At 52.0% G+C, this 12,175-nt stretch overlaps 2 protein-coding genes across 2 annotated transcripts in view; both read right to left on the reverse strand.

Moving 5' to 3' along the window:
* Positions 1–4,209: 4,209 nt before the first annotated feature.
* CUNH19orf53 (chromosome unknown C19orf53 homolog) lies at positions 4,210–6,896 on the reverse strand. Its single transcript, XM_007469069.1, has 3 exons — positions 6,800–6,896; positions 6,667–6,722; positions 4,210–4,353 (listed from the first exon to the last, which is right to left on the reverse strand). The coding sequence occupies exons 1-3, from the start codon at positions 6,894–6,896 to the stop codon at positions 4,210–4,212; spliced, it is 297 nt and encodes a 98-aa protein (XP_007469131.1).
* Positions 6,897–8,243: 1,347 nt separating this feature from the next.
* The window catches only part of MRI1 (methylthioribose-1-phosphate isomerase 1), a 5,410-nt gene continuing 1,478 nt past the window's right edge, over positions 8,244–12,175 (reverse strand). The window contains 4 exon segments of the mRNA XM_007469070.1: positions 8,244–8,445; positions 10,161–10,385; positions 10,467–10,643; positions 11,902–12,077. Of these exon segments, the coding sequence (XP_007469132.1) occupies positions 8,300–8,445; positions 10,161–10,385; positions 10,467–10,643; positions 11,902–12,077 (724 nt within the window). The 3' untranslated portion in view covers positions 8,244–8,299.

Raw genomic sequence — 12,175 nt, forward strand, 5'->3', positions numbered from 1 at the left:
CAGTTTGGGAAACACCAACATTCTATTCCGTTCCTCTGATTTTACAGATGAGGGCAATGAGGCCCAGAGAGGGTCAGAAAGTTGCCCAAGGCCACACAGCAATCCCTGGAGAATGTGAGAAGTCAGAAAGGCCCTTGGGAAAATGGGGGTTGCCTCCAGGATGGAGTCTCCAAGACCGCTTCATGCCTACCCTCTTCCTAGCAACACTTTTAGGAAAGGTGACGTTGCAAGGGGTGTTCTAGCTACCCGCGAGTCCTCCCTTCTCAGTGTAGCCAGCGAGTTTGGGCCTCAGGAAAATGGAACCACATTTATCCCGCCTGCCGTTGTGAGCTCGCTGTCTAGGCATCCACAGCTCCTGACCCCAAACCCACATGTGTACTGACATCAAGACCCATGAGAAACAGGGTGACTCTGAAGGCTGGGATGAGGGGGCCCATGGCCCCCCCACCCCCCAGTTCTGTGCCACCCCATCTAACATTCTGAGGGTCCCTCCCTGTGCCAACCCCCCTGAAGCACCCCAATGCCCCTGTTGACTCAGGCAGGAAACCAGCCAGGGCAGTTTTACTTCCTGGTCCCGATGCAGCCCCTCTGGGCTGCCCAGCTGGCAAGATTTGTTTCTTACATTTCTTCTCTTCCCTTTTGGAACACAAGTTCATGGGCAGAGAGTCAGGGCCCTGCCAGGAAAAAATGGGCATTCCAGGCAGAGGGGGAAGGTGGAGGCAGGAGAGGAAAAGGCTTGAGCAGGAATAATTGTCTGAAAAGCAACATTTAATGACTGCCCTGGCCCTGGGGAGTGGGGAGGGGCAGGGGAAAAGGCAGGGAGTAGACAGGCTGAGTGGCTGGAACTGGGCTTCCCTCCCCGTCCAGGAAAACAAAGGCAGCTGTCACAGTCTTCAGGCTCCCCACATTTCCACACTCAGGGAGGGGTGTTAGGGTCTCCATTTAACAGATGAAGAAACTGAGGCTCAGAAAGGGACTTGCTGAAGAGAACAAGAGGTGTAGGGATTTCCCAAAATCTGGGGCTCTTGGCTGCGACACTAATGGGGGATTTGTGGGCAGGACCCACATGCTAGGAAGGACCTAGCATGGGAGGGAAAAGTCACCCAGGTCAGTGATGGGGTGGAGGGTGGAGGTGGTGGGAAAGTGAGGCTGTTTGGGGAGGCCGAGGGAGTGGGGTGAAGAGGGAACAGGTGGGTTGACATTCCAGATCGGAAACCTGTCACACCTGAATGCCTTTCCTCACCCCTGGGGTCCCCCCTCAAAGGGGCTGGCGTCAGAGGGACAAAGGGAGCCAGTTTACAGGAGTCCTTGGCTAGCCCGGGCGCCGCCAGCGGCAGTGGGCTTGGCCCGGGTTGGAGGCGCCTCCTGGTGGCTGAGGGAAGCGCCAGATGGCACCCAGAGCCCAGCCGGTCCCACCCCTCACCCTTTCGAGATTCCAGATAGAAAGGTTAAAAGATGATTTTCAAAAGCGGGTGCAATCAAGGCTTTCACCGACAAATAGAGACGAACACGTGTTAAGATTTTTTTATTGAACTCCTGTGGGAACCAGGCAGATGTTATACGAGGTTCAAAAGAGAGTCCGGAAAACGGGCACTTTTACAACAGATCAGACTATTTGAGTAAATAAACGTGCGAATGGAGGCAAATTGGTTTTTCCACAGGGGAGGGGGGCTGTCAATGGAACCTCAGCTGCATGGGCCAGAATGAGCAGATAAAGAGTGGTTCTGTATTGCTATCAGTTGCTTACACTTCATGGATGGAGCTGTGAAATAGTTCAAAGACGCTGTTATGAACCAGCTAACCCGGAAGGGAAGGGCGTGTTGCATAGAGATGATGCTTTGAATGGTCAGAACTGATTTACTGAGATGCAAAATGTTCCTTGCAGAAAGAAACAATTCCTTCCTTCCTTCATTCAACAAACACCTGTTCCTGGAGCAACTATTGTGCGCTGTTTCAGGTGCTGGAGACACAACAAAGATGCAAAGTAGAAAACGGATGAGAGTGGCACAGAGTGACCCCTTCCAGGAGCAGGGGACAGAGAACGATTCTCTGAGGTGACACCTGGGAGGGGGAAGGAACAGGAGGTGAAAAAGGCCAGGGGGCAGGACTGGGTGGAGGCGGGGGTCTGGAGGGGGTGGCCTGGGGCTTGTTTTCTGTTCTCCCCACTAGAATGTCAGTTCTCAGCTCTACCTAGCCCAGAGGTTGGCATGCAGTAGGCGCACAATAAATGCCCAACGTGCAAAGCGACTCCATATCAAAGGGCAGAAGTCACTCGCTGTCTGCTTAGGGGAGAGCCTGCTGTGAGGTGGGCAGATGGCAGGAGGGTCCAGGTCCCGTAGGTGGGGCTCAAGGAACGGTATACTCTGGGCATCACAGAGCCAAGCGGCAGCCCTGCCCTCCAGTCCCGGGTCTGGGCCCCATCCCCCACCCCCTCTCCCCCCCCTAACAGAAACCCTGAGCCCCGGGCCCCAGACAACTCCAAACTGTGAAGTCTCGCCATCAAATTAGGGCTCTGCTGCCACAATTCCTGTGTTTTTGAGATGTAAATCAGGATTTTTTTTTTTTTTTTTTTTGCATGTGAAATTACCGTTCCTGCCTTTTCCGGGGGTTAAAACTCACATGGAAAATACACCATTTAGAAGGGTATAATTCAGTGGCACTTAGCACATTCACAACATTTGCAACCACCAACTTTACCTAGTTTCAAAACCTTATCACCTCCCAAAGATGACCCCATACCCATTTGCTGTCACTCCCCATTGCCCCTTCCCCCAGTTCCTGGCACCCCATAGAGAACCACCGTCGCTATGGATTTGCCTCTTCCGGACATTTCACATGAATGGAATCACACATTATGTGGCCTTTTGTGTCTGGCTTCCTTCAGAATGTTTTCCAAGTTCACCCATGGTGAACTGTATCATTCTGTTTTATGGCTGAATAATACTCCATCCTGCGGATAAACTACACTTTGCTTATCCAGCCATCTGTTGGCAGCATTTGGGTTGCTACCACCTTTGGGTGACCATGACTGGTGCTGCTGTGAACGCACGTGTACGAGATGCTGAGTCTGTGTTCGATCCCTTGGGGTGTGTGCCTGGTGGGCAACAGCTGGGTCATGTGGTAACTCCAGCCTGAACTTACTGAGGAGCCACCAAACTGTTTTCCACAGTGTTTGTCCCTTGCTTTTAAGAAAAATGTTGGGAGTTCAGTCACCCACCTCGGGGGAACAGCCACTGCACTCCCACCTCCCTCCAAAGACAGTGGATCAGCCGACCCCACAGGCACAGCTGATGTTTCAGGGGAGGGCAGCCCAGGATGGAACACAGCAGAAACTTGGTCTGTTAAGAGAGGCAGCAGATGGGCAGCCGAGAACACGTACTGGGGCTCTGCCAGTGCCGGGTTCAAGTCCCTGCTCTGGAATGTTAATGTGACCTGACCTGGGCATCGTGAGGACTGAGGTGATGTGTAGAAAGCACCAGAGCAGTGCCAGGGCCACAGGCAGCGCTTCATACTTGCTGTTATGACTTATGACTTTTTTTAAAGATCGAGGTGGCACTGAGAAGTTTATAAGCACATTCTGGTTTAATCGGCATTTTGACTCTACAAGGTGGTGTCAGTACCTGTCCTGCAGATGGGAAAGTGACTCCCTAGGCTGCCTGGCCGGTCCCCGGCAGCTGGGGTGACACAGGCATGTCCGTGGAGGGTACGTAGGTGAGTCACCCAAGGCAGGAGGAAAGAACACTCTCCCCTGGTTCCCAGGCTGGAGGTACAGAAGCCCATTTGTCCTTCCCTGGCATGTGGCTAGTCTCCTGTGGAAACTGCTGTGGATGACCTGGTCAGGGCACCTGGCCCCAGGCCCCAGCACGTCCTGCTCACAGGAGCACGTGACCGAGCATGTGACCGTAGGAGGAATGACAAAGTCAGGTTTATTGCTCCGGGCTAAACCAGTGGAGACAGGATGTGGGGAGGGGTAGGGGGACACAGGAAGCTGGTGAAGGCGTCCTCCTGGCCTTGGCCTGCGCTTGACCTGGCCTTGGCACCCTGGGAAGCCAGCCAGTGCACTTCTGACCTGCTGATCACCTGCTCACGGGCCAGGCCCCCAGTAAAGTTTGAGGCGCAACCCAAGGCTCTGGGGAGCACGGCCTCTCCTCCCTGCACAGGTCTGAGCACAGACAGGGTTGCGGTGATGGCCTCTGCTGGGGTACATCCTTAGGAAGGCGTCTTGGTGGAGGAGGGGGCTGCTGCCTTCTTTTGGGTGGGGGCCTTCAACAGTGCCAGCTTCTTGGGCAGACTGGTGCTGGCTTTCATCAGCACATCATGTTCAATCTTCTTTCGGATCCCGACCTCCAGGTTCTGAGGGAGCAACCATGGCACAATCAGACTGGGACCTGAGGCGGGAGGGAGGGCCTGGTCTGCTGCCCTTTCTCCTGTGAGCTCAAAAGGGGCTGCATCAGCAACTCCCCCCGAAACAACACCTGAGAGTCTGGTGGCTGGGGGTTAAGTCCTGCTTCTGCCCCATACTCTGGAAACACTGCACACCGAAAAACCCCTTCTCATCTCTGGACCTCAGCTTCTAAACCTCTGCCCATTTCCATTTTATAGCTGGGGAAACTGAGGCACATGCAGTGAGGAGGCACTTGCCCAGGATTCCCAAATCATGTGAGTGATAGGAGACTGGAACCCAGCACGCCCAGAGTCTCCAGCCTCAGCCTCCAGGCGGGCAGCCTCCCCTTGTCTCTGCTTTGCTAATGGTGAACTGGGGCTCTGAGAAATAGGGGTACAGGCAAGTAAAGGCACAGGAATCAGAACCCAAGTGTTTGGGTCCAAAACTGGTAGTTTAATCATATTACCTAAACTGCTCCCTTGCCCTGCCTATGAGTTCCAATGACCATGACAACCATGACCGTCACCACACGCCTGGGCGCAAGGGAAACAACAGCAAAGACACAGAAAAACCTCTGCCCTCATGAAGCTGACATTCAGTGCGTGTGGACAACACAGCTGTCAGTGACAAATTCTGGTAAACCACTTTTTTTTTTCTTTGGCCACGCCCAGTGGCAAGCGGGATCTTCCTTCCCCAACCAGGGATCGGAACCGGAACTGGCGCCCCCTGCAGTGTAAGCGCAGAGTCTTAACCACTGGACAGCCAGTGAAGTCCCTCTGGTCAACTGTTGAAGGATAACAGATGACAAGTGCTGCTATGGAGAAAAGAATACAAGGGATGATGAGTGAGGGATGGGGTGGGGTTGCCATCAGGGATAGCTGCTCAGAAGCAACGCTTGCAGCCAGACTTGACTTGGAGGAAGGAAGCCGTGTAGATTTCTGGGAGAAGAATCCAGGCGGAGGAAACAGCTAGTGCAAAAGTTCTGAGGTGGGGCAAGGAGCAGTTAAGGGGCCAGTGAGGCTGGAGGAAGAGAGGGAGGAGGTGAGGGCAGGGAAAAGACAGGAGTAGAGTGTGCCGGGTCCTGTGGGCTGTGGGGAGAACCTGGGCTCTTCCTGAGTGAGGTGGGAGCCACCAAGGGTTCTGAACAGAGAAGGGAAGTGCCCTGATTCAGGTGCTCACAGGTGCCCTCTGGCTGCTATGGGGAATGGTGGCGCCAGGAGATCTGGGAGGATGTGACTGCCCTGGTCCAGGTGGGAGATGATGGGATGGGACCAGGTTGGGGGGTCAGAGAGATGGGAAGTGGGTGGAATCTAGATTAATCCTGAAGGCAAAAAGGAAGAGATCCAACCTGGATGTGAGAGAAAGGGGGAATCCCGAGTATCTGGAAGGAGAGACTGTGGCAGGATCATGGTGGAGTCGGGGAGCACAGTGGGGGTAGGATCAGGACCCTGGTTCTGGACATACTGAGCTTGAGATGCCCATGGGACACTTTCCCCCTCCGGCTGAGACATGGAGGTAAGCAGGTTGCTGGGTACCCAGGTCTAAGAAAACTGAGGCTCTGGCGATCCAGGGGTTAAGATACCATCTTCCACTGCAGGGGGCACGGAGTTCAATCCCTGGCCGGGGAACTACTGAAAGCTGTGTAGCGCAGCCAAAACAAAAAACAAAAAACTGAGGCTCTAAACAATTTGCTCAAGATTATAGGGTGAGTTAGTGTGTGTTGTACAATTAGAATTCAGGTCTGACTCCACCAGATCTCTTTGTAACTTCTCTTTGCAACCTTAACAAAAATCTCTTTGCAACTTCTTTATAAGATCAACCCTATTCACCTGCACACGAAAAAGCTACACTTAAAAACAACCACAAAAACGTTTATTTCAGCCCTGTGCTGTTCTCAGGGCTTTACAGGTGTCCTATGGCATTGAATCCTTACAACTCTAGGAGAAAAGTGCTATCACTACAACCATTTCTTCTTTAAGAAGCTCAGGGTGAAGATATACTAGCTGTCGATGGAACTGCGCTTTGCTCCCAGCACTGCCTTCTTGCAAAGCTGGGGTTTTCAACCCCTTTCCCAGGCTGCCTTCCCTCTCCAGCTCTATTAACGAGGACAATTTCAGCGAAAGCAGCTAGTGTGTGCTGAACACATTTTGCGCGCCACTCGTGGCTTTAGGAGTCTCACTGATTGGGAGGTAATGTTTCCGTACCCACTGCACAAGGGTGGAAACTGAAGCTCACAGCACGGGGAGTTCTCCATCCCCGGCCTCTCACACGCTCGTACTCACCTTCTTGAGCTTCTGCTGTTGCACGATGCGTGCCTTCTTGGGTGCGATAACGAGACCTGGGGAGAGATGCGCTCTCGTGAGGCCGGAGAACCTCGGGCCCACCTCGCCCCCCAGTCCCCGGCCCGCTCCTCACCGCCCTTCCTCGGGCCCCGGTTCCGCTCCGAGGCTGTCGCCGCTGTCTTGCTCTTCGCCGGTTTCCGCGCCTGGAACTTACGCTGCCCCTGCGCCATGATCCGTCATGCACCGGAAGAGGCGGGGCTGTGGGAGGTCGCAGACGAAAAACGCAGGGCACGATGGGATAGAGTGGGGCCGGAGGGCGCAATGGCTCACGGGATACAACGTGGCAAAGAGTTAAAGTGACCACTACCCACGACGGTCGATGATAGCCAGCATTTCGCAAAAATTTCGAAGTAAAGGTTGTAATGATAAGCTAACACTTACTGGGTGCTTATCTGCTTTATAAAACTTATGCTGTTTTATGCTCTTTATACATAAACTTCAAGTCTAGGACTTACGGTCAGGCAAGTGAGGCACTCTGGTGCAAAATTTAAGGGGTGCCCTGAACTTCAGTTATCAAGATAAAAATATATTCAACATTCAAAAATAATATTTTAATACAAAGGAAATCAAATCGTCCAAATACAGCCTGTGGACTGGCTGCTTGATGTTGTAGATAAAGTTTTGTTGGAACGAGGGCTGGTATCAGGAGTGAAGGGAGTAGGGTCAGGATATGCAAGGTCAGGGTTTCGTTCTATTTCATATCTTTATATTTTGTTCACCATGGATTGTTTTTGCATTAATTTTGATTTTTCAAAAGTAATGCATGAAGCTATTCTTTATCTTGACTACTGAGCTTCTCAGGGCCTCCTCTAAAATTTTGCACCTGAGGTGTCACCCTAATTCCAGCCCTGAGAGCAACCAAAAAGGGAGGTACTAGTATTGTCTCCATTTTGTAAATGAGGAAAACAAAGCGTGGAGAGGTGAAGTGATTTGGCCAAGATCACACGACAGAAAAAGCGGTGGAGGACTTCCATGGCGGCGCAGTGGTTAAGAATCTGCCTGCCAGTGCAGGGGACACGGGTTTGAGTCGTGGTCTGGGAAGATCCCACATGCCTCAGAGCAACTAAGCCCGTGTGCCACAACTACTGAGCCTGCGCACTAGAGCCCACGAGCCACAACTACTGAGCCCGCCTGAGCCTGCGCACTAGAGCCCACGAGCCACAACTACTGAGCCCGTGTACCACAACTACTGAAGCCCGAGCGCCTAGAGCCCGTGCTCTGCAACAAGAGAAGCCACTGCAGCGAGAAGCCCGCGCACGGCAACGAAGAGTAGCCCCTGCTCGCCACAACTAGAGAAAGCCCATACGCAGCAACGAAGACCCAACACAGCCAAAAATAAATTAATTAATTAAAAAAATAAAAGAAAAAGAAAAAGAAAAGGCGGTGGAACTGAGATATGAACTCAGGCAGCTTGACTTCAGCTGCTGGGATCTTAAGAGCCATGCAAAGGCCCTGTCTGCTTTCTCTGTTGTGGGAAGAACTGTGGTTGGGGGAAAAAGGTCAGCTTTTGGGCAGGCCATTCAATAAGTTTATTATAAAAATAATGGGGGCAGGATATGGACAGCTAGGTTGGTTACTTCTGGGGTCCATCTAGGGTGACCGTGGCACCTAGGGCTTCCCGGAGCTCCTCAGGGGCAAAGACACCCAGCTCTGTGATGATGCCGCCAGTGATGAGGTCGTGGGGGGTGACATCAAAGGCAGGATTCCAAACCCCAATTCCTTCAGGGGAGAGGGGAGAGGCAAGAAAGGCAGGTATTAGGCTCATTGAAAGTTCTCAAGCTATTGTCGCCTGTCTCACTCACAGTGGTTTTTGGGATTGGGGAATCCTTGAGAATCTAGAGATCCTCACCCCAAAAGTGCATGGAGGCATGGGTTTTGATACCAGTAATGAATTTAGACCCCCTACATTCCTGGACTGTCACTGTCTAAGAAGAAGCCTACAAAGTCTAATATACATCCACCCACTTGTGCCTGCTCCAAGAATTTCTTTAGGAAACTCCAAGAATCCACCCCAGGGCCTTTGCATGGGCTGTGCCCTCTGCCTGGATGCTTTCCCTCAGATACGCACATGACTTGATGTTTCACTGGCTTCAGGTTTTTTCTCAAATATCACCTTCTCAGTGAGAACTTCTCTGATAATCCTGTCTAATCTACCCCCTGCACAGACACTTTCCATATCCTTCCGTGCCTCATTTATTTCTCCTCAGCCTTTACCCGCTTCTAACATACACTGGAATTTTGTTATTTATCTCATTTGTTGTCTGTCTCCCCACTGGACTGTCAGCTCTATGAGGGCAGGGACTTTTATGTCTTTTTTCACTCCTGTTTCCCCGGCCCTATCATGTCACCTGGCACTGGCCAGGTGCTCAAAAATATTTGCTGAATGAATAACAATCTCTTACACAAGAGGCTGCAAACTCTGTTTTCTCTTGTTCACAGTTTTTTAAGACCACTGAATTAGCTGCCAGCTTTCAAAGTGTGGGAGCTTTCAAACATATAACAAACGTAAGGCTTCTCTTGGAAAAATCAGAAGAAAGACCTGTTCTCCTGGGGTCTGCATTCCTGTGATCCTTGGCCAGAACAGAGTATCGGGGTCTGCAGACTGCACCTGGCCCGTGTTACCCAGTTTTCTTGGGGGGAGGGACACGGTGGGTTGTCAGCTCTGCTTTCCATGGTCTGATGGGTTTTGATCAGTGCTAAATAATTAAGCCTCCAGGAAAGCAGGGGCACCAAAAAAATAACGAGAAAATATTTTTCAGAATTAATGTATCTATTTTTATTATTTATCTATCTATCTATATTCTTTTCTATTATGGTTTATCACAGGATATTGAATACAGTTCCCTGTGCTAGACAGTAGCTCCTTGTTGGTTATCCATTTTAAATATAGCAGCGTGTACACGTCAGTCCGAAATTCCCTATCCCTAACTGGTCCTTTTTATAAAAGGTTTTTGATCATACTTGTTACTATTTAAGGAGCACTAAGGGCCAGGCACTGTTCTCCACTTCACGTGGGTTAATTACACTGAACCGCCTGGGGTATATGAGGTAGGTCATGAAAACAGCTCATGGGGCTCTTAGGGATGAATTTTAGGCAACCAGGCTACACAGCCAGGAAGTGTGGGGAAGCTGAGAAATATCTGTCTCTTCATAAGCACTCGGCCAGGTGGTACTCTTATTTCTTATTCAGGTGAGAAAACAGAGCTGGAGAAGAGAAAGGCAATTCGCTCAAGGCCTCCCAACTCATTAGTTGTATCTTCTGACCTTGAATCTGACTTCCCAGACGTGTCTGCTCTAAAATATGGCTTGAAGGAGCAGCTTATGCCCCAGAAGGCTGATGACACCCCAAATACCACCTGCTGCCTGTGAAGGGGTCAGGGTGCCTCAAGAGAGGTGCCCAGGCCTATGGTGACCCTTCTGAGCGGATGGCTTACCGGGTGCTGCAATCCTGACCCCACTGACATGGGTCAGCTCCTGGCCAGGACGCTCCTCAATGATGATCTCCCGGCCCGTCTTCAGGTGGAGGTCACACGACGAGCTGGGGGCAGCCACATAGAAGGGGATGCCGTGGTGCTTGGCGGCGATGGCTAGCTGGTAGGTGCCCACCTTGTTGGCCGTGTCGCCATTGGCAACCACGCGGTCAGCTCCCACGACGACAGCTGGGGAATGAGATGCCAGGAGTCACCACTGGGCCCTGGATGCCTGGAGCCCTGCCCACTGGCACCCCCCCACCTGCTGACCTGACACTCCATAGTGGGCCATGGCGGCTGCCGCCATGCTGTCAGCGATAAGGGTGGCAGGGATCTGCTCGTAGACGAACTCGAAGGCCGTCAGCCGGGCTCCCTGGTTGTAGGGCCGGGTCTCCGTGCAGAAGGCATACTCCAGACGGCCCAGGCTGTGCAGCGAGCGGATCACACCTGTGGGGCCCAGCCCACCAGGAGGATGAGATGCAAAGGGACAGATGGGCAGGGCATCCCAATGGTTAGCAGCATGGTTCTCCAAACCATGCAGTCCCACTCCAGGGCCCTTGCCGTGGCTGTTCTCTCTGCCTGGTACAAATGTGTTTAGAGAATGCCTTCTCCGTGAGGTCTTCCGGGATTCCTCCATCTCACATAGCAACCCTCACACTGCCAACCCCTACTCTTTCTCTTTAGCACTTACCACCTTCAAATGCATCATACGTATTTGTTCTGTTCCTGTGTCTGTTCCTCCTGAATGGCAGAGATGTGATCTACTTTCTCCACTGCTGGGTCCCTAACTCCTAGAACTGTGCTTGGCACACAGTAGGTGCTTAATAAATGTTGAGTGACTGAAGCAATGGATGTATGTATGAATGATGGGGTACACAGTAGATAAGCATTTATTAAGCACAGATATTTGTTGAGTGAATGAATGAATGTCTTGCCATCAGAGCCTCAGTCCCCAGGCACAAGGGTGGCTCCTAGGCAGGCAGGGAAACCTCCTGGAGAATTTAGGATCAAGTGGAATCTGCTGCCTTGAACTCCAGGACCCAGTCCCCCTGGTCCTGGTCACAGCTACCCTAATCTTTCTTTAGGGGGCTACGCCCTACCCCTCAGTCCTCTTGGAGTCCACATCCCACCCACTTTCTTTTTTTAAAATTTTAATTTAACTTTATTTTTATTTTAAAAGTATTTAATTTTTTTTTGGCTGCACTGCACGGCTTGTGGGATCTCACTTCCCCATCCAGAGACTGAACCTGGGCCACAGCAGTGAAAGTGTTGAGACCTAACCACTGGACTGCCAGGGAACTCCCCCACCCATTTTCTAGGCACGCGGCAGAGGCCAGGCCTATCGAGTGACTGATCCTAGATGGACAGATGACTCCATCAGAGCCCCCGAGATACAAGGAGACTTATCTAACACTGTCGGAATAGAGACCCTAGGCTCTTTTCCTTGTGATCTGAACCCTGGCCGACGAGTGGAGCATGAGGATGATGCCACCGTGGAGGAGGGCAGATCTTAGGGATACGGATAGATGGACCCTGATGCTATTATTTGAGCCTCTGGATCCAGTCACACCTGAAGCCAACCCCCTGAGTGTTTCTGTACAAAAACTAATAAATTCACATTCTGGGGGGGTGTATAAAGTGGTTTGGGTTTCTTTCTCTTGCATCCAAAAAGGGCCCTCCCCTATCCCTGTGGATGCCCACTCACCTAGGGCTGTGCCATAGCCAGCAGTGGCCAGCGCACCAGTGTTGCAGTGGGTCAGCACTATCACCTTGCCGCCCTCGGGTGCTGCCCGCTCTAGGAGGTGGTGGGCTCCCAGGTCCCCGATGCTCCGATTGTCCCGGAGGTCTTTTGCCAGCATGTCCTCGGTCCAGCGGATCACTCTGGGGCCGACAAGGGACTCTGAGCACAAGTCACAAGCCTTCAGGGCCCACACCAGCCCCTCCTCCCTGCCCAACACTGCTCTCCTGGAGCTCTCCTG

This window comes from Lipotes vexillifer, unplaced genomic scaffold (genome assembly GCF_000442215.2).
Source record: "Lipotes vexillifer unplaced genomic scaffold, Lipotes_vexillifer_v1.1 scaffold1699, whole genome shotgun sequence".
Taxonomy (NCBI): Eukaryota; Metazoa; Chordata; class Mammalia; order Artiodactyla; family Lipotidae; genus Lipotes; species Lipotes vexillifer.